The sequence below is a fragment of the Balaenoptera musculus genome, chromosome 15 (genome assembly GCF_009873245.2).
Source record: "Balaenoptera musculus isolate JJ_BM4_2016_0621 chromosome 15, mBalMus1.pri.v3, whole genome shotgun sequence".
NCBI lineage: Eukaryota > Metazoa > Chordata > Mammalia > Artiodactyla > Balaenopteridae > Balaenoptera > Balaenoptera musculus.
Window position 1 is genome coordinate 53335759 of NC_045799.1, and position 21951 is coordinate 53357709.

Below are 21951 nucleotides of genomic sequence, written 5' to 3' on the forward strand. Positions count from 1 at the left end.
TGGGCCAACCACGTTGCCCCTGTTCTCCCCAAGCACAAGTTCTTTACCTCACACAGGAAGGCTCTCTCTGTCCACACATCCAACTTAACTCCCAGTGGTTTACAGTAGCCCCACCGCCTGGAATGCCTTTACTATTCTTGCCTGTCCAAATTCTAGCCATCCTCCAGAGTTTGACCTAAATCCCATCTCTCCAGCAACCTTCTTTGACCTAGCTGTTCTCCGCCGATCTCTCCTTGTTCTAGAACCCTTTAACAATAATTCTACACATCACTCATTCTGCACTTAATCCCATCTAAAATGTTTATGTCTCGTCACCTGAGTTTATGTCTTGTCCTGAGTTCCTGGAAGATGGGGACCACAGCATTTGCTTTCCTGGGAGTTCCCTTTGGTGTCCAGCAATGTGGAGTGTGGCTGTACAATCATACTTGTTTGCATCCAGACAATCTTTGCTGTGAAATTCAAGGCATTACCAGAACATTCCCTCTTCCAGACTGTCTCTTGCTCTCACAGCTCTGGGCCAGTGACTCCCCTGAAATATTGCCACCAAAAGGCTGCTGAGTTGGTTTGTGACAAAAACTGGGGCTGGGTATGTCTGTATATGTTTTTGGTAAAAACAGACATGCCATGCAAACTCTAAACCAGGATGAGCACTCTGACACATAAGCTTGCCAGTGAAAAATACTGTTGTAAGAGATTTTCCTATGGAATATTATATATCACTTTCTAGAAATGTATATTTTAAATGTTGGTATTAGATATATCCGAAAAGTCACAGACATTTTTCAAACCCAAAGCTACGTTTTCCTGTAAGAATCATAAATAAAAACACAACTACTTAAATCAAACCATCTAGCTAGACCCAGGCAATCAACTTGATGGAGTGATGAGAAAGCTAAACAAGTTGCTGGAAACTCAAATATACATTCTTCGCTTCACTGTGACTTCTTATATGGCCTATTGAAGAATCTCAAATTAATAGTCCTGATTTCAACTCTAAAAGAGATCTGGTTAAAAAGCTTTACTGTTACAAAAGACCCCGAACAGCCAAAGCAATCTTGAGACAGAAAAACGGAGTTGGAGGAATCAGGCTCCCTGACTTCAAACTATACCACAAAGCTACAGTAATCAAGACAGTATGGTACTGGCACAAAAACAGAAACACAGATCAATGGTACAGGATAGAATGCTCAGAGATAAACCCACGCACATATGGTCACCTAATTTATGACAACGGAGGTGAGGACATACAACGGAGAAAAGACAGCCTCTTCAATAAGTGGTGCTGGGAAAACTGGACAGTTACATGTAAAAGAATGAAATTAGAACACTACCTAACACCATACACAAAAATAAACTCCAAATGGATTAAAGACCTAAATATAAGACCAGACACTATAAACCTCTTAGAGGGAAACATAGGAAAAACACTCTTTGACATAAACCACAGCAAGATCTTTTTTGACCCACCTCCTAGAATAATAGAAATAAAAACAAAAATAAACAAATGGGACTTAATTAAACTTAAAAGCTTTTGCACAGCAGAGAAAACCATAAACAAGACAAAAAGACAACCCTCAGAATGGGAGAAAATATTTGCAAATTAAACAACAGACAAAGGATTAATCTCCAAAATATACAAACAGCTCAGGGAGCTCAATATCAAAAAAACAAACAATCCAGTTAAGAAATGGGCGGAAGACCTAAATAGACATTTCATCAAGGAAGACATACAGATGGCCAAGAGGCACATGAAAAGATGCTCAACATCACTAATTATTAAAGAAATGCAAATCAAAACTACAATGAGGTATCACCTCACACTGGTCAGAATGGCCGTTATCAAAATATCTAGAAACAATAAATGCTGGAAAGGGTGTGGTGAAAAGGGAACCCTCCTGCACTGTTGGTGGGAATGTAAACTGATACAGCCACTATGGAGAACAGTATGGAGGTTCCTTAAAAAACTAAAAATAGAACTACCGTATGACCCAGCAATCCCACTACTGGGCATATACCCTGAGAAGACCATAATTCAAAAAGAGACATGTACCACAATGTTCATTGCAGCGCTATTTACAATAGCCAGGACATGGAACCAACCTAAATGTCCATCGACAGATGAATGGATAAAGAAGATGTGTCACATATATACAATAGAATATTACTCAGCCATCAAAAGAAACGAAATTGAGTTATTTGTAGTGAGGTGGATGGACCTAGAGTCTGTCATACAGAGTGAAGTCAGTCAGAAAAAGAAAAACAAATACCGTATGCTAACACATATATATGAAACCAAAAAAAAAAAAAATGGTACTGATGAACCTAGTTGCAGGGCAGGAATAAAGATGTAGACATAGACAATGGACTTGAGGACATGGGGTGGAGGGGGAAGCTGGGGCAAAGTGAGAGTAGCATCGACATATATCACTATCGAATGTAAAACAGTTGGCTGGTGGGAAGCTGCAGCATAGCACAGGGAGATGGGCTTGGTGCTTTCCGATGACCTAGAGGGGTGGGATAGGGAGGATGATAGGGAGGATGAGAGGGAGGCTCAAGAGGGAGGGGATATGGGGGCATATGTATGCATATGGCTGATTCACTTTGGTGTACAACAGAAACTAACACAGTATTGTGAAGCAATTATACTCCAGTAAAGATTAAAAAAAAAGCTGTATTGTTAGAACGCTAGATCAAATCATCTAGTTTTACAAGAACAAGACTAAACAATTACTTTAAGATGAATGAAATTTTAGCTTTCACTGTATACCTCATGCCTGAGCCACGATAAACAACCATTAAAAGAGAACCAAACAGTTCCTGATAAAAGGAACTGCCTGTGGGGTTGGGTAAAGAGACGTGAGAACTGATCTCAATGAGGTTATCATATTTGGAAGGTGGCACCCCACTTCCCACCTGACTGACATTGTTATTGGTCCCAGGACAATTTCTGGGAGATAAGAATAGCACCTTTTACTTAGGTATGAAGCCAGAATGATATGCCATTCTTATAGACTACAATGAGACTGAACTAGGATCCGCAGAATATTCACAAGGCAGCTTCAACCCAGGGCAACTCCCAAACGTAGGGAAAGTGAAACTGTTGGTGAGCACTACTCACTGATCTTCTGTTCCAAAAAACTTTACAAAGAAGCATTTCTTCCCACGCGGTTTCTTTAAGTCCTTGGGTGGGTTAACAATCTAGAGGATGAAAGGGAAAAAAAGGCTTTTTTCCACAGGTATAAGTTGGTAAGAAAAAAAAATGAAATAAAACAAAAGAAATACATTTTAAAAAACAAAGCCAAACACAGGGCCTAGTTTATGTCCAAATCTGTCATTTTTCTACTGAGATATGTGGAAATGTGCAAATATTCTAGGAGTTCCCTACATCTACTACGATCTACAGAGTTCAGCAGATACAATATACTTTTTACTAAAATGACCCTGTTTTAAAAGCAGTTAAAACTAAGGCCAACGTCATTACCCCCTGCAATGTGAGCCTGTCATCACTGAAGAAACATACAGAATACTCTTAAAAATACTTCTGTGCAGGAAGAGTTGAGACAGGTAACAGCGACAATGAAGAACAACTGAGGCACTGAAAATGTCATATTGCAAAGAGACAGTCTAAAGACATTTCCTGGGCTCCTAGCAAGAATATAAAAACAGAACATTTGGAAAGCTATGAGGGCTCGCCTCATGCAAAATGTGGAATGCCAACTTCTGCAAAGATGCACTGGAGTAGCACATATGGTAAAATGGAAAAAAGATTTAAACTTAGTTGGGACAAAAATACTTTGACTTTTCACTAACCTACATTTAGATTTTTCTTCCTGGAAAATTTATTTGCTTCTCCTTTTGTTAGATTTAAGTGCAAAGCTAAATTCAAGTTAGAATGGATTTTCAGGGTTAAAGGACTTTATCACAAACCACCTCTGATTCAAGAAATAATAACTTACTGCAGATTAAAGGACCTGGTTTATATTATACTGTCGTTTCTAAATAAACTGATACTAAAGAAAAAAAAATTCCGAGTGTTATTTAAATAAGTCCAGTTTAACTCAATGCTAGAAACTGAGGGGGAATACATCTTACATTCTCCCCTTCCTCAAACCCGACTTCAGACGTCTTAGTAGCAAGACACTCACCTTTCCCGGCCAAGGAGGATACCGGCCGAGTTTCCCCCTAGAGAAAACACAGAGAGTCAGCATTTGCCCTGGAAAAGCCAGTCCATCTTCAACTCACTCAACATGCAATTTATTTTCCTAAATCTCCACTTCCACCCTCAAGTGCCAGAACAAAAGCTGGCAACCCGGAGTTCTCAACGTGACTTCCACAGCTAGGCCCAAGAGGCCCAAGTCCCTTAGAAATGCAATGCAAAATTGTAGACTTATGTGCATAAGGTATGGGCATTCTGCTGGTGAGAAGGAACACAGAAAAACAAAACCACCAAGAGTCGTTTGTCTAGAGCCTCTCCGTGACGTGACGGGGATGGGGGGGCAGTTCGCTCTGTAAACACAGACTTCCCCTTACAAAGTCTGGTTTAATTCACCAGCCCGGCTTTGACAAATGCTTATGGAAGCCCTTCCTCTGGGTCGAGAAACGAGCTACGCAGCTCGAGGGAGGCGGCGACAGTCAGTCTCGGTTCGGGCGGTTGTCTGGGACACAGAAGCAGACCACGAGAGGCACCCAAGAAGGTACTGGTCACTGCCAACCCTTCGGTTGTAAAGGAAAAGTCCCCCTTCCATTTCTTCACAGGGCAGCGCCAGCAGTCCGGTTTCGACACCCCCGGCTGAGCCGCCCGCACAGGTCAGTTCCATCGCAACGCAGGTTTCGACGGGCTTGCCCGGACGAGATGGCCCCGCGGGCTCTCCGGCTCTCCTCCTTTCCCGGGAGCCCCAGCCAGACCCCGAGGCGAGAACCGGGCGTCCCCCGGAGCCGCACGGCACCGGGCATTCCCCGCACGGTGGCCGCCGGCGTCCGGGTCCGGAGCGCAGCCCTCCCCGGGCAGCCTCGGAGCTCAGAGCCGGGCCCGCTGTGGCCAGCCTCGGGCTCAGTCCCCCGGGGCCAGGCTGCCCCTTCCGCCCGGCTTCGTTCCCAGCGCCGGCACCTGTCTCGCCCTCTCTCCACGACCTGGAGCGCATAGAAAAGCAGCCTCGAAGCGGGCCGTGCACCTCACGCCTAGGGAAGCAGCTCCCCGCGAACCTCGCTTGGCCCTGGCAGCCCGGACTCACCACACCAAATCGCCAAGCCGCAGACTCACAGCCGCCATCTTACCACCCAACCACCGCCGACGCACGGGCCGTCGGGAACATCAGGTCGCCCCGGCGCCGCCCATTGGAGTGAGCCCTGTCACATGACGGGGGCCGGCCGTAACCGGCCACGCCGCTGCTTTGACGTCACCGCGCCCGTCGGAACTTATTGGCCGGTCGAGCAGCACGTGACTCGGGAGCAGCGGTCTCCGCGCGCTGGATCCCGGAGACTCCCGGCTCCTTCCCCCTCCCTCCGGCTTGTGACAACGAAGCGCCGGGGTCTGAGGCGGCGGCGACGGTGCGGCCGGCCAGACGAGCTAGGGAGCCGGCCCTGTGGCCGCCCCGCCCCCGGGCCCTGGCCTCCAGCTCCCTCCCCCTCGGCGCTTCCGTTACGGCCGTTAGTCCCTCGCGGGCCCCGGGGCCGGCCGTGTTGCCGCGCCGGCAGCTGCCCTGACGGACTTCAGCGCGGCCTGGAAGACAGCCTCCGCCCGCGTCCGGGGCCCCGCACCTGGCGGGCTCTGCGTGGTCGCCCCCGGGCGGCGGACAGGTCCTTCGGAGCGCGCTTTCTAAAGGCCGGCGTCCGGGGAGCCGCTCCGAGCCTGCGTCCGCGCCCCAAGTTCTCCAGGGGCGAAGTGCTGCCCGCCCCGAGGCTCCGAGTTGCCTGGCCGGCGTGGAGCCGGCGTCTCTCCGCTTCCTCTTGGATCGGCGCGGCGGCACGGCCGGCGAAGCTCCCCCCGGGCGCGCGGGGACCCGGCCATGGGCCGCGACGCGGGCCGGCCGCCCGCCGGGAGGCATGGCTCGGGGGCCGGCCGCTAGCAGCGCCGCAGCCCGGGCTCCCGGGCCGGCATGAGGACGGCCGCGGGGGGACGAGTGCGGCCCGCGGGGCCGTAGCCTGCGTTGCGCCGGTGACAAAGGTGCGTGTGTTTGTCGGGACCGGGCTCTCATGTAAGCCTTGTTGTAGTTTGACACTTTTAGGGAAGTTGGGAGCAGGCTGTTGTGACAGCAGGAAGGCAGATGCTAGGCGTAGTTTCAGTACGTTAAAACTAAACCATTGAATGGGGAACTGTGAACAGCAGTTCAACACAGCGTCTGCCTAAACGTCAACATCCCAGGTAGAAAATAAAAAAATTTAAAGGTCCCATTCCCAGTTCCAGAACCCAAACAGTTAAGTCAGGTGTTGACTTAACTTAGAACCGGACTTTTCTTGAGTCACCGCCTGCTTGAAAAGGTGGCAGGTCCACACGCCGTTTCCTATGGGCGTTTTGTTACAGGGAGACTGGTTGTAAGCGGGTTTTTAGCGAACTGGCTCGTCCGCAGTCTGGTTTCTCTTTGGAGTTCAGTTTCCCTGAAGTACCGTCAGCTGTTTTCAGGAACTGTCATTTACTGTTAACTATTTTGTGTTTTTTTAAAGACGAGTTGGTCATTTAAAGCGTATTTGAGTTTCCAGGGTATACCTTAATAAAATTCAGCACACTCTCTTAGTTTAGAAATTCTTAATTTTTGAGGAATTGAAGCATACTTGAATGACTTCATAAAATACATGAATCTTAAATCAGCTTCACACTGGACCTAGAGACATTTCCGTTAGAGTCAGGAACATGGTAAAGAATATATTGTCTGATATCCTGGCAGTTCTAGCCAATGCAATAAGACATGAAACAAAAATAAAACATAATTTTTCAGAAAGGAGAAGACAAAATTCTCATGTCTGTGAATGATGGGACAGCCTATTTTTAAAAACAAAGTTAAGGGAAAACCATTAAAATAAATAAGAGTTCATTGAACAGACTAATTATAAAATCAGCATACAAAATTCAGTTTTTCTACGTTTCACCAATAATCATTTTGAATATATGATTAAGAGGATATGTAACAACAACAAAAAGTACTATTCCTGGGAATAACCTGAGATGGAAAAGGAGGCTAGTATTTCTTGGATAACATCAGTTGAAGTTTTTTAAGAGGGATGCTTTTGTTTGTAGAATACTGTACTTTTATTTAGAATTAATGGGTACTTCCCTGGTGGCGCAGTGGTTAAGAATCCACCTGCCAATGCAGGGCACATGGGTTCGAGCCCTGGTCCAGGAAGATCCCACATGCTGCGGAGCAGCTAAGCCCGTGTGCCGCAACTACTGAGCCTGCACTCTAGAGCCCGTGAGCCACAACTACTGAAGCCTGTACACCGCAACTACTGAAGCCTGCACGCCTAGAGCCCGTGCTCTGCAACAAAGAGAAGCCACCGTAATGAGAAGCCCACGCGCCGCAATGAAGAGTAGCCCCCACTTGCCGCAACTAGAGAAAGCCCTCGCACAGCAACGAAGACCCAACGCAGCCAACAATAAATAAATAAATAAATAAATATTTAGAATTAATGGTCAATTCATTAAAATTGAGTATTTAAATGCTTAGCTTTTTTAAAGCCTTTTAAGCTTTGTCGACAGATCTTTTATTTATAAATCTAAGAATGTTTACGTAAAAATAAATGTTTGATTTTTGACAAAGTTTCAATTAAGGCAACAGTTTAATAGATTAAATTCCCATAAACAATGAGCTCTTTTTTACGGAATTAAATTCCCTTAAATGTTTTACACTGCATTTAAAGCTTTATATGCTTGTTCTCTCAAATACTTCAAAATTCTAAAACAGTGAACTTGTAAACCTAGAAGTTAAATCTTTCCAAGGACTTAACTCTTTTAAGTCTAATAAACGTGTAAATGTAAGGTCTTTTAAAAGCACACTTTCAAATTTAGTTATGTTCCCTTAAGCATTTCAGATTAAAATTGTAAGTCTAACATCATTCATTAAAATGTCTGATTCTCTTAAATGTTTGAAATGACTTAGTAACAAGCAACAGCAATTATCACGATGACTGTAAAACTTAAACCAAAATCTAAGTGTTAATATGCTGTAGGTTTGATTTACTTTATTTTCTAGTCGTACTACTGTAATTTCTCAGGCCTGCAAAGTCACTTACACAACCAAGAGATGAATTTTTACCATCTGGGTTGATTGAAGTTACACTATCTAAAATTTGGGCCGAGATAAGGTTACATTTTAAAATTACTGCCTGGTCAAGGGCAGGGACCTAGTTCCCACTTATAAGATGACCTTTCTGCATCCCATCAGTTAACATGCAGATTCTCTTCTTACAGTGAGAGTTTGCCTGCATTTATGAGTGGGGGACCTTTATGCCTTCACCTTCACCTTCACTTTGCCTGCTTTTATGAGTGGGGGACCTTTATGAAATCCCTTTCAGCTGGGATTTATTTCCACAATCCAGAGAATCACGACTGTTGTGGGGGCCTTGAAAGTTTCTTTTAGGGGAATTTCTTTTGACATCTTAGTGCATGATGGTCTTTTGCATCACCAACCTGTTTTGCTGGCAGTTGCTTTGTTTTGTAATTAGAATTATTTTAACTCTTCATTTTTAGATATTTTACTCCCTTACCTGGTCTTATAGATCACAATTTTATGGTCATGATAGAAGAAGTGAATATTGCATGTATACAGATACACATGATGTATATGGATATATAAGATATATATAAATCTTCCTGAACTAATTCACATTTATGATTCATTTACATTCAAAATGCAGTGAGCTTTTTGGGGGAACTTATCAAAATGATTTTTAAATTGATCTGAAATAATTAATAGGCTAGAATAGCAAAGTATTACTTTTAAAAGAATGATAAAAATGAATCTTTAAGTTGTTGAAATATACCATAGAATTTTTCAAATCAGTGCTGTACTGGTTCAGGAATCTAGATACTAGATGGATATAACAGGATGAATTTCAGAAATAGACCTTAAGATACTAAAGACATGTATAATATATGCCAAATCAGCAGGGAAAAGAGGGATTATTTGGTGATTGATGCTGGGGAGAAACCAGGTTAGGGCCTCACCTCTCACCTTATAGTAAATTCAATTTGGGTTAAAGAGCTCAATGTGAAAAATGCATCTATAAAACAAGAATGGGTAAATTCTTTTACAAGAATTACTTGGTTGGAGGAGGACATTCTAGGCATGAAAGAAATGGAAGAAGCCATAAGGGAAAAGAGCCTAGTTTTAACTGCATAAAAAGCTAAAATTTCTTTCATCATACCTCACTCTATGCAAAATTAAACAGTAAATAGCAAAGCAGGAGAAAGTATGAGAGATATGACAGGCATGACATGTTTATTATTTATATATCTATAACAAGTCAAAAGCCCTTACAAATCAATAAAGAAGCTGCGATTTTTTTCAACCATTCCCTTAATGTTGGACACTCAGGTTGCTTCTATCATTTTTCATATACAAACAAGGCTACAATGAATATTCTTATTGGTGTGGTAGAATGTGGGTTTTAAAAGGTAGGACACAAAATTACACATAAAGCACACACACACAATATATAGTGTGATTTACATGTTTATATTCTGTAAATCCTTGGAATTCTGGAGTTCACAATATACTTTGATCATTTCCAAGCAACTTTGAAGGTCTTTGGCCTGTGATAATTTGTCACTTTGCTGAGGCCCAAGTTTGGGTCGTGAGAGGCTGGTGTTCAGAAGTGAGCCTAGCCATACTGCTTCTGAGACAGCAGTCTTACTTATCCTGGGGTAGGCAGTACTCCTCTGAACTGATGAAAACTGTCATTGTGAAGAATGGCCCTACGTGAAAGTAAACTGCTGGTGATGAAAATAAAGAGGTTTTAAGAAAGAGGTTATTCTCAGAGAGGAGTAAAAAAAAATGTATTGGATAAATTAAATGAAAACCAATTTTCTCTAGGATTCTTTGCAATTCTGAGGATTCTTTAAGGCTCTATCAGCATGGGTTCTCTAGTGTCGAGAATCTAGTGAATATGCATAGAAAAAAAAGACTGGAAGGAAGTATGCTAAACAGTGATTATCTCTGAATGATAGGATTTGGGGTGCTTTTCATATCTATATAAAATTTTTTATATTTAAAATAAATAGTATTTAAGAAGAAAAAAGCAGTAAATGATAAGATAAATTTAACAGTGATTCTTCTTGACAGTGAAATTTTTTTTTTAAACTTAAATCGGTGTAACTGAACAAGAAAAATCACCATTTTTATCATCTCGGTTTGACCTGGCTCTTCTTTTCAATGTTAACAGAAGCCATGCAGTGACACCTGGTAAGACTTGTTGGTAGCCATGTCGGAGCCCCACAGGGTCCAGTTCACCTCTCTCCCAGGTTCTTTGAATCCTGCATTTTTGAAGAAATCCCGGAAAGAGGAGGTTGGGGGAGCAGAACAGCATCAGGACTCTGAGCCGGCTGCAGCAGCTGTTCGGATCACACTTACTCTCTTTGAGCCAGATCACAAGCGCTGCCCAGAGTTCTTCTACCCAGAGCTGGTGAAGAACTTACGAGGGAAGGTGAAAGGACCTCAGCCTGCAGACAAGGTATACCCCAGTGACCCCAGCTCACTCTGCAGATCTAATGCTCTGGGCAGCGTGTGTGGATGGGGCTTCCGGAGGGTGGAAGCAGTACTAGAGAGGCTTTGGGCTCCCCCCCAAAGCAAGCACAAGGTCTGCTGGTTTTTCCTCTGGCAGGAAGGGATAGAATTGTTTCTAGAACCATTCTTCTGATTTATGCTAGAGAAAATGTATGGCACATCCAAGGCTAATTTGAATTATGGCTAACTAATATGAATAAATACCAAATTTTTTCATACCAAGTCTATAAATGTTACATGTAAGTGTGACTAGTCCCTGGCTTTTCCAGTGCTGGAATTTCATGCTGGACATTTTTCTTTTCCAAGGGAATCTCACTGTGCCTAATATGAGGGCAAGCAAAAGACACAGCCTGCTCATCTCTTTTGAAAAGTAATATTCTGGATAGTTTCTTTACCTGGATGGATAGAATCCTATTTTTGTGGGTTTTGTTTTTGTTGGGATTTCTTATCCCCCACTCCCCACTGGAATTGGGCAGCCTTTAGGGCTTTTGAGAATCAGTTTGATTTTTAATTAATTAATTAATTAGTTTATTTATTTATTTATTTTTGGCTGCATTGGGTCTTTGTTGCTGCGCACGGGCTTTCTCTAGTTGCAGCGAGCTGGGGCTACTCTTCGTTGCGGTGTGCGGGCTTCTCATTGCGGTGGCTTCTCTTGTTGCGGAGCACGGGCTCTAGGCGTGTGGACTTCAGTAGCTGAGGCTCTCGGACTCTAGAGTTCAGGCTCAGTAGTTGTGACGCACGGGCTTAGTTGCTCCGCAGCATGTGGGATCTTCCCGGACCAGGGCTTGAGCCCGTGTTCCCTGCATTGGCAGACGGATTCCCAACCACTGCACCACCAGGGAAGTCCCAGTTTGATTTCTTAAATGTTTTTTAAACGATCTATTTATTTTCCTGGCAGACTGTTTTACTTTTTTAGTATGGAATGTTTCAAACGTGTACAGTGTAGAGAGAATAGTATAACAAGCCCCCATGTACCCATTACCCAGCTTCAGTTATTACTGATACTTTGGCAATTCGTTAACATTGTAAAAATTTTTTATAAACTTTTTAACTGAATTATGTACATAAGGAAAGTGCACATATGATAAATATACAGTTTGATGGATTTTAACAAACACCCATGTAATCTGCACCTGGATTACAAAATATAACATTTTCCAGGACACTAGAAACCCTCCTTCTGCCCTCCCAAAATACTGCCTCAGCCCTCAAGGGTAACAACTGTTCTGATTTCTAACAGCTGAGATCAGTTTTGCATGTTTTTGTATTTCATATAAATGGAATCATACAATTTGAGTAGGAGCTAGGTCAAGAGCATTTATTTATAAGCACCTACTGTATACCTGTGTGCTAGGCTGGCCTCTGAGGGAAAGGTGAGTAGGGTCCTGCATTTGCAGCATTTGGATCTCTAGAGTGGCTCTCAGTGAAATGGGGATTAGGCTAGTACCTGGCCCACAGTGTGTCTGCGGGGTAGGGGGGCGGGGTGTGTGGATGAGATCATGCAGGTGCATGATTTCTAGCAGATTGCCTCAGAGCCAGTGCTCCAGCAGTCTAATCCATGGTTGTGCTGTTTGGAGTGAGTGCCTTTGGTTAGAAGGATTATCCACTTTTCTTTACTCAGATAAAAATGTGTTTCCTTGGTAAAGATCTGATTGGCTGAATGGAAGCCAGTTCAGTCTGTGCCAAGGGTCAGCCTGTTGTATGAGGGCCAGTGGTCAGGATGAGAAAAAGTAATTTCATATCCATTCATAAACTCTTTTCCAAAGTAGGAACAGGATTTTCTTCCTTGAGAGGAATACAGAGTAGCAGGGATTGGTTAAGGTATTTATTTACGGGCTCAAACCAAATTAGTAGGTCAACTGAAATTTGAACTCCAGTGCTCTGATTTCACCTTTTTGGGGGTTCAGATGCCCTCCTCAATTGCAGAAAAATGCATGGGGCTTACACAGAGAACTTTGGATCCAATTTCAGGGGATTCACTCCTGGCCTCCAGATTCAGAACTCCTGAATTAACATGTCTACTCTGCAGTGTTCAAAGCATAATGTAATCTGACACATTCATGTATTAACTCACTTAGCATGTATATCTTAGAAAGTGAAGGCACTGTGCTACGCTGAGGACTATGTAAACGTGGGGAAGTTGCCGTCCCAACCTTACAGGAACTTTGCGCTCTTGTAGATGTTTTAGGAGGATTACACCAGCACAGGTAGCAGAAGTCACAATGTGGTAATGGTTTAAGTCTGGTACAAATACAGGCCCCGGAGGGCTTAGACAGAGAGGAGCTTACATTCCAGATGCTGTGTTGAGACAGAGCTGGACCTTCATACATTCAGGAAATAGTGGATGACTGCTGTTTGCAGGGCATTAAGGAGTATGCATTAAATCCAGCGCTGCTCTAGGTGGGTGGGTTTTCTTAAAATTATTTGAACCACTTAGGTTACATGTGATCATTGTAGAAAAATTAGAAGATACAGACAAGCTGTTTTAAAGACCACCCATTTATGGTACGTACATGTTCTGTAACGTCCCATTGTACGTGTGTGTCCTAAATCATTTAACTGATCCTTTATGGGTAAGTGGAGTTTCAGTAGGCAGAGATGGGAGGGTGAGATGGGAGAATTTTGTTTTCAAACAAGCATCTGATCTTTAGTGTTTTTGGACTCCAAAGTCTTAAGTGTATTTGGTACAGGAGTTTTTTATTAAAATTAAGATTCCTTACCATGGAAGCTTAAGGTCCAACTCTGAAAAATTTTCTCAAGAAAAATGTAAGAGTAAGATTATGGAATATAAATAAACTTTGGAAAACCGCATGAAAGTATCTGGAGGGAGTATTGAGATTGGGAGGGAAGGGAGGTTATTGATCCTTCAAGATAGGCTTCCAAGGAAAGGTAATGCCATGAACTTGGGTTTGACTGTTTGTAGCTCTGAGAGAAGTGCAAGTTCATACCACTCTTCTAACCAATAAGGCTGAATAGCTGTCAAGAGCTTGTCCTATGCTCAGTGGGTTCTTAACCTTTTTGAGCCATTGACTGCTTTGGAAGTCTGGTGAAGCCTATGGACCCCTTCTTAGAATAATGTTTTTAAATGCATAAAATAATTTTTAGGATTACAAAGGAAATCAGTTATATTGGAACACAGTTCTACACGGGTTGAGCATCCCCTGACTAAAGTCCCTTTGCCATATTTGGAGCCCTGTAGGACCTAGTGCTGCGTGTGATGGGCGATTGTAGGCATTTAGTCAAGTTCTCTTGAATCTTGTGAATGGAAATTTTACTTTCTTACACAGCTAAGGTAAACACTGATGGAAAGGTAACATGTATTCTACCTTATCTTTTCTGAAAAACAATTGTTTTTATTATGCAGTTTATAGGTGTTGAGTCAGTGCAGGCACTAGGAATAGCATTGTGGGAATTTTTTTGTGACTCCTATTTTTGTGGAATGGTCTCTTTACAGAAGAAAGATCTCTCGGATCCTTTCAATGATGAAGAAAAGGAAAGGCATAAAGTGGAGGCCCTTGCCCGGAAATTTGAAGAAAAATATGTAAGATTTCTCTGTTGGATAACAAAACAACCTTGTTGGGTGGGAGAAGTTTTCAGACATTTCCATATTCCTTTAGTGGTTTATCATCTAATCAACACTGATGTGGAAACAAGTGTAGACCTTGGAGAGAACAGAATGAAGTTATTAAACAAATGCATTAAGATAAGAAAACGCATACGGCAGGAACTCATGTGTGGAGCTAAACGGATGAATAAATAAGGGGCTTTTACCCTTAGAATTTATCCTGAGAATAACATTTTGGTGCAAAGCATATGAAGCCATTTAGTTCTTTCTTCTGTCTTAGGCCACTCTATGCATTTACAAATCTGTCCTATTTTGAAAGGTCTTCAGGGAATGAGGTTTTGGTGTGTGTGTGTATGAGACTGTTCCAGTGCTTTATAACCTTTAGTCATTAGCTGATGGAGTTCAAGGCAACAATTAATTTTGTGTATTAAAAAAAACCCTGTGACCCTAGACCTAGAAATTTGTTAAAAGGGTCATGTTATGTCTTCTTACCACAAGTACAAAAAAGCATGTGATCAATTTTAAATTTTAGGGTGGAAAGAAACGTAGAAAAGACCGAATACAGGACTTGATTGATATGGGTTATGGTTATGATGAATCTGATTCCTTCATCGATAACTCTGAGGCGGTAAGTACTTAATGAAACCTCTGAGACCACCAGAACCACTGCACCCTAGCATCTACCGACAGCGCCTGGAGGCTGGGGGTGGAGTCAGTGGATGTGCCCTTAGCACGAGGAAAGAGCTTCACTGAAGGGAGAGGAAGTGACACCTTGATCTGGGCCTTGGTTCCCTTTATGAAAACGGTGATCAGAGATGTCCAAAACACCTTCTGACTCGGACATTGGTGATTGACCAGAAACATGTCTTAGCATGCTGCCTGAAATGTGACAGAGAAACATGGTCACATCTGCTCTTTCGAGACGTGCTCTGCACCTTTGGACTGTAGTACAGACCTTGGAGCTGACCGTGTGTTTTCCCCCCTTCAGTACGATGAGCTTGTTCCTGCTTCTTTGACTACAAAGTATGGAGGATTTTACATTAACTCGGGAACGCTGCAGTTTAGACAGGCGTCGGAATCTGAGGATGACTTCATTAAAGAAAAGAAGAAAAAATCTCCAAAGGTTAGAACGTTGCTCGCTTTTGGATTTCAGAAGTGCTTTTTTACATGACCTTATGAGATCAGTAGGTGACTTGTCAGAATACATGCTGGTTTAGGATGACTCAGGAAATTGGCGGAAAGGCACCAGCTGTGCCGAGGTTGGCGGTTCCCTTCTCACACGTGTGCTGTGGCGAGGTGCCGTGAACCTGGAGGTCTCGGTCATTGTATCCATGCCTGTGTCCTTGCAGGCTCAGCAGGGATTCATTCCTCGAGGTGGTCCCAGGGCGGGGACGAGGGCAATGAAGGGTGTGGAGTGAGGGGCGTTTGCACCAGCTTGCTGTGTCTCTTCTGTGGACATGTAGAGGACTTCAGTTCCCAGGGCTGTCACCCCAACGAAAACAAGTCAGCCCTAAGATAAGTTTATTTTGAAAGCTACCTACCACTGCCTGTGTGTTTAAAATGCAAGGTAGGCCCACACATAGCTCATTTTAAACCAGAAGCTGTTCAGGCTGCAGAATGGCCTCTGTTGCCTCAGGCCCGGGTTTCCCAGAAGCCGCTGTCAGTGGGAATGCTGTCCTGACCTGTGGGTCTGTGGTCCAAGGACTGAGCGGAAAGCTTTTGTTTGTGAAGGAAGTAAGACAGCTCTCAGGATGTACCCTGGGCGGAGCAAGGCCGGTGCTGTGTAGTGCACTTGCTCCCAGAGTTAGGGAGCTGTGTAACTGTGCCTTGTCTTTAATTCTCAGAAGCGGAAGTTGAAGGAAGGTGGTGAGAAGATAAAGAAGAAGAAAAAAGATGACACTTATGACAAGGAGAAGAAATCGAAAAAGTCCAAGTTTTCCAAAGCCGGGTGAGAGGCAGCAGCTTCTTTGCTAGGATGACGTCTGAACTGTTAGGGCAGGACACCTGGGAGCTGACTCGCCCTCCTCACAGCTTCAGAAGAGGCAGCAGGGCCTGGCCTTGCGTTCTCCATCATGCCTCCCACGGTGCCATGTGGGCATAGTCTGTACTCTCACATCTCTGTGTGTCAGACATCAGAGTTCTCTCTGTCCCACTGTCAGTGTTGGCAGCTATTTCTGTCAGTGTGTGATTGCTGATGTTTCCTGTTCTCTTGGGCACCCCTCCTCTGCCCCAGTTCTCCTGTCTGTGTTCCCCCTTTGTCTTCTCCGGTCCTGCTTCCTTTGCCTCACTTGGTCTCACCCCAGTCGCCCTTCAAGTTGCTGCTGCTCTCTGCTGCTCCTGCTTTCTCCCTTTAAATATCTTTCTTCCCCCCCCCCCCTTTTTTGCAACCTTTTATTTCAGCCTGGCAGTGGTTTTTAAAAACCCATCGGATATGTAGCATTTTGTGATACTGTTTTGCTAACCTATATTAAATCTCAAGCTTTGGTCCCAGCAAGAAGGAGCTCCGTATGCCAAGAGGAGGGAGGAGGAGTAACAGGGTGGACTTGTGACTGAGGTTCCTGGAGACCATTGCGCTGGGAGAAGGGCTGAAGCCCCTCTGAATTTCCCTTTTGAGGTGTACTGCAGCCTTAGTAACTGACTTCCCCCTTGCTTGCAGCTTCACAGCCCTCAATGCCAGTAAGGAGAAGAAGAAAAAGAAGTATTCTGGGGCTTTGAGCGTTAAAGAGATGCTGAAGAAATTTCAGAAGGAGAAAGAGGCTCAGAGGAAGAGGGACGAAGAGCATAAGCCCGTAGCAGTCTCGTCGGTGGAAGCTCAGGGCCTGCGGGAATTGGAGGGCACCTCTGACCCTTTGCTCTCGCTCTTCGGCTCCACTTCTGACAACGACTTGCTGCAGGCGGCCACCGCCATGGACTCGCTGACTGATTTGGACTTGGAGCAGCTGCTCAGTGAGTCTCCAGAAGGAAGCCCCTTCCGCGATATGGATGATGAAAGCGATTCCCTTGGGGTGGGACTGGACCAGGAATTCAGGCAGCCCTCTTCCCTTCCCGAAGGCCTGCCTGCGCCCCTGGAGAAGCGCGTTAAGGAGCTGGCTCAGGTATGGTGACATGGAATGGCCGGGCTCTCCTGGAAGCAGTTTGGGCAGTTGATGCTGGTCCCGAACCACTCGAAGCTCGTGGCCTAGAGCAACCCTTAGTCAGTGGGCAGTTCCAGTGTCAGCTCTTCCAAGCTTTCTTCTCATTCCAAGTGAGGGAACAGTGGAAGCTCTGCCTGTCAGGCATCATTTCTCAGCCTTTCATGGTTCCTTCACTCCTGGAGAATTTACTGTCTTCTGGAGAGATTTTCTCTTTTCCTACTTTCTGCCTGTCAGAGTATCTTTCCTTTTGTATGACAGACTGACACTAATGTTGGCAGCAGGCAGCTGAGGCAGAGATCCATATTTTTAGTAATCTTCTGAAGGTTTTGAAAATTCACAGAAGTTTGCAGTCATATGTTGGACGTGGGGCAATGCTTAGTTGCCACTGGGTTTAATTGCTCCCTGGACTTGCACGTCACCAGTGTTAGGTAGTGATTACAGGAATCCTAAATTGTGCTAAATAAGAATGAGCTGAACCATAAATGCTGTCCATGCCCCATGTTAAAAACAATAACAGTCTTCAGAAAATAGCAGATACTGCTCCTATTTTCCCCCTGGTGATTGGGAATTGATCCCTAGAGCACTAAGGACTGTCAATTCAGTGATACATGAATACTGACTATAAACGAAGCACGGGTCGTTAGTTATGATGACTTTTAGTTAAAATACGGTTTTACCATGGACATCATGACTTGTGACACAACTCTGGTGGTACTTACACTCTATAGCTTAAGTTTTAAACCAGTGATTCAGAATCTCTGTTGTGTATAATATCCCTTGTGCTTTAGGGCAGGGTGAAATGTTAACCACTGCTACAAATGATTTTCTCACTTCCAAAAAACACTTGAACACAACATGTGAAATAATTCAAATGTCTTATTCAGAGCTCTAGTTCATCCTTGTAGAACATGCACAGTATTCTGTTTGAACATAACCATTTAAATGAATTATGCCATGTCAGGATTCAGAGTATATCTTAACAGGATGTTAAGGTGGAAATAGTTGAATCTGAACTTGGCATGTTTGAGCATACTGTCCTGTGCTCTCTCTCAGAATTTATGTTAGAAAACATTACTCCTTATTCTTTTCAATCCTCTGGTTTGTAATCAAATTATTTTGTAGCTTCTGAAAGCCTTGTTGACTGAGCTAAGATCTATGTGGCAGTAGCCAGTCATTTTTTAGAGAAAAGTAAAAATGGCTCTTGGATGTGTCCCTATTCCCACCAAAGACTGTGTTCTAGTCTGATAACTTAGACTCATTATTTCATTTTCTTGGGAAAGATGGACAAATCTAGTGGAAACAGTGGTTTAATGTGAAATGGCGTTGGGTTGTGATTTGCGAAAACCTCGCTTTCTGGAGTCTGTTGGGGGGACAGTGAGCAAGCTGTCCTTCCTCAGTGACTGCCAGGTCTTGGTTGTCTCTTGGGCACGGTGGAGACAGGGTTCAGGATGCCATAGGTAAGGTAGGCTCGGGTCCTGGTGAGGAGGTGGTGACCAGGAGGCATACTGGCTTGAAAATATGTTCAAATGTGAAATTGATACTTCAGTCATCACCTGCCCCTTCTCCTATAACAGCATTAAGAAATTTGGGAAATGAAGTGGGAAGTGGGTATTACCCACCATCCCACCAATCTGAAAACTATTTTCAATTTACATATTCTTTTCTAGTCTCTGTATATATGTATTCATGCAGTTGTAATTATAGTTGTGAATAATTTCCTGTTTTTTTCACTTAATAAATATTATTTATAAAGCCCTCATTACTTTTAATGGTTGCATGAAAAAGAAGGCTTAATTTAGAAAGTTACTTAATGCCACTCTAAAAGATCCCCAGCTGCTCCGTTCCTGCCAGGGCCCTCCGCTTGGGGCACTTGGAGCCTCCTGCATGTGTGCATGAGTGCTCTAGACCCAGACCCTGTTGAGAGTCTTCTGGCAAAGAGATTCCTCCCAGGGAAGAAACACCTATGTACACAAAAATTGCATATAATTTCAAAAGCCACGCATGGATATTTGGATCCTTAATAAGAGGCCCTGTCCTAGATCTTGAACTGGACATTGCATTTTTAAATTTTAAATTAAACTTGATGTATATAACTATAACATTAGCAGTGTTTATGTGTTTCTCACTTTATATTTCACTCCCCTTCTTTTTCTTTTTTACCCTCTTCTTTTATTTTTGTAATAGTTTGTTTAGATTTTAAATTTTGGCCCTAGAGGATACATGTATCAGTTTCTACCACTGTCTAAAAATCTACCCCCCCGCCCCCAAACTTGGTGGCTTCAAACAGTGACTCATTTCTCCTGACTGTGGGTTGGCCGGCGGTTTGTCTTCTGGTCCTGCCTGGACTCGCTCTCGGGGCTGTGTTCATCGGGCAAGATGGGGGCTGGCGCTGGGACAGCCAGGATGGCAGGGCCTCTCTCTCCTCCTGTCTTTCATCCTGGGCTTTTTCAGGGCACGACAGTCTCAGGGCAGCATTTCAGGAGGGAGCTGTAAGGTGGAAGCTGTAAGGCCCTCATGATCTAGCCTTAGAAGTGGTGTGCACCACATCTCTTCTGCCACAGTGTATTGGTAAAGCAAGTCACCAACTAGAGGCCACCTCTCCATGGGGGAATGCATGTACTGGGAGGCGAGGAATCTGTGGTCCTGTTTGCAGTCCACCACTGTACTTAAGCAGATTCTATTCTTAACGTGTATCAGTCTCCCTGGGAGAAGTTTTTGCTGTTGGAAACAAAAGTTAGATTTGACTTCTAAGTAGATGTGATACTTAAAACTTTTAAAAAAACATTTGAAAATTTATGTATGTTAAAGAGGTACTCCAAGAGGGCGACCTTGGATACTCCAGAAATGTTACTGTTTTCTTCTCATATTAGCTCATTTTCCACTTCTTACTTTCTTGTACTGTACATTTTTATGGGCCCCAGGGAACCCAGTGGTTTGATTTGATGGCCTTACCCCTGTCTTCTCTTAATATGTATTGGTTGTGTTTTTTGTCTTGATTGTTGAAAAGTTCAGGTATGTTGCGCCTTCAGTTTACTGTCGTGATGTGGTTTGGCAGCTACTCAGCCTGCTCCATACAGACGACCCAGCTCTGTTTTGGTCCTCTTCAATCCAGCATAAAATGGAAATGATACTGATACTAAAAATAGAAAAGAAACAGAGACCCCATGTCACCCACCATTCTACCTGCTCACTGCTTACCCTCCTATACAGTTAGAACCCTTGCATTGCAAAACCAGGGAGACATGGATCCAAGGAGAATAAGGTAGAAAAAAAATAACAACTTGTTTGGCCTTTTTAAAAAAGAAAATCATGCCAGATTTCATTCTATTCAGCAAAAACAGGTACAGTATATAAGGTTGTGATCTCAGTGCTGAAAAGCTACAAGTGGCTCTTCTTATAATGAATAAAAGAGCTCATTAAAAGGCTATTGGAACTATTGTAAATCAGCATGATCTGGCTGTTTGGTTTAACTTCATTTCCTAGTTAATCTAGGATTGATTGATTCATACAACTCCTTGGGCAAGGGTGTCTGTCTTTAGGGTTGAGGGATGTCACTTCTTTCTGGCAGACTATCAAATATATATCCAGTTGCTCTTTTAATTAGATTTATTTTAAATTTTATCTCTGAGGATTTTGTTTTATACTTGACTAATGATCTTCAGTATAAAACCAAATCCTCAGAGATACTGGTCTACAGGATTCAAAAGGCATCAGGAAAAAAAAAACTTAAAAAAATTTTATAGCCAGAAAGCTTCTGATATGGCTGATATCTAAAGATAAAATTTGATTGGCGGGAATGCCCTGGAGGTCCAGTGGTTAGGGCTCTTCGCTTTCACTGCCAAGGGCCCGGGTTCAATCCCTGGTCAGGGAACCAGGATCCCACAAGCCAAACAGTGCGGCCAAAAAAAAAAAAAAATTGATTGGAAACCTGAGCTGTTGATGGGTCTGACAAACAGGTATTTGAAATACGTGTTAATTAGGCTGAATTAACATGAAGGTGCTTCTGCATCTTATAACTAGCAGTGTATAAGCTAAAGCAACAGAAAGACTCAGTTTTGTTTTCTCTCAAACTGAAGTCATAATCCCAGTACACTAAAGGTGCCACAGTGGATTCCGAATCCTCTGACAGTATAAGAAAGGGCAAGTGAATGGGTTACAGTGACACCCTTTCTTTCTTCCCTTTCCACCTGCTATCTCAGGCCTCTGCACTCTCCTCTAGCCGTGCTTGAGTTTTGCATATCCTCTGCAAGTTTTGTTTGGTACTAAGCTTTTCTTCCTCGAGTTTTCATTCTTTCAGTGATAATCTGTTCATTTGTTTGTTCATTCATCCACTCAGCTGACATTTACTAAGTAGCCATTATGTGATAGGCAGCTGTGGGAAATATATTGATGAGTAAGATGCAGTTGTCCTTCTCCATGAGCTTGTTATACAGATGGATTGGTAGCCATGTAAACAACGGGCTGTGGGACAGAGCAGGATGAAACAAGCTCTGTCGTGTTTGGATGGCCAACTAGATGGTCAGGTGAACAGCCAGAC

At 43.5% G+C, this 21951-nt stretch overlaps 2 protein-coding genes across 13 annotated transcripts in view; one reads left to right on the plus strand and one right to left on the minus strand.

Moving 5' to 3' along the window:
- Positions 1-5342, minus strand: part of GLYR1 (glyoxylate reductase 1 homolog) — a 36198-nt gene extending 30856 nt beyond the window's left edge. For 5 of the 6 annotated variants that reach the window (XM_036824487.1, XM_036824486.1, XM_036824485.1 and 2 more), the window contains exons 1-3: positions 5232-5342; positions 4146-4182; positions 3119-3198 (exon numbers count right to left, since the gene is read on the minus strand). In XM_036824487.1, the coding sequence (XP_036680382.1) occupies positions 3119-3198; positions 4146-4182; positions 5232-5269 (155 nt within the window). In that variant the 5' untranslated portion in view covers positions 5270-5342. The remainder of the gene's footprint in view (positions 1-3118; positions 3199-4145; positions 4183-5231) is intronic. The other variant, XM_036824482.1, reaches the window with a different exon arrangement.
- Positions 5336-21951, plus strand: part of UBN1 (ubinuclein 1) — a 37955-nt gene continuing 21339 nt past the window's right edge. For 2 of the 7 annotated variants that reach the window (XM_036824474.1, XM_036824476.1), the window contains exons 1-6: positions 5336-6163; positions 14170-14256; positions 14813-14908; positions 15269-15403; positions 16125-16228; positions 16937-17375. In XM_036824474.1, the coding sequence (XP_036680369.1) occupies positions 5354-6163; positions 14170-14256; positions 14813-14908; positions 15269-15403; positions 16125-16228; positions 16937-17375 (1671 nt within the window). In that variant the 5' untranslated portion in view covers positions 5336-5353. Of the gene's footprint in view, positions 6164-10374; positions 10663-14169; positions 14257-14812; positions 14909-15268; positions 15404-16124; positions 16229-16936; positions 17376-21951 lie in introns of those variants that run through there. The other 5 variants (XM_036824477.1, XM_036824478.1, XM_036824475.1 and 2 more) reach the window with 5 other exon arrangements.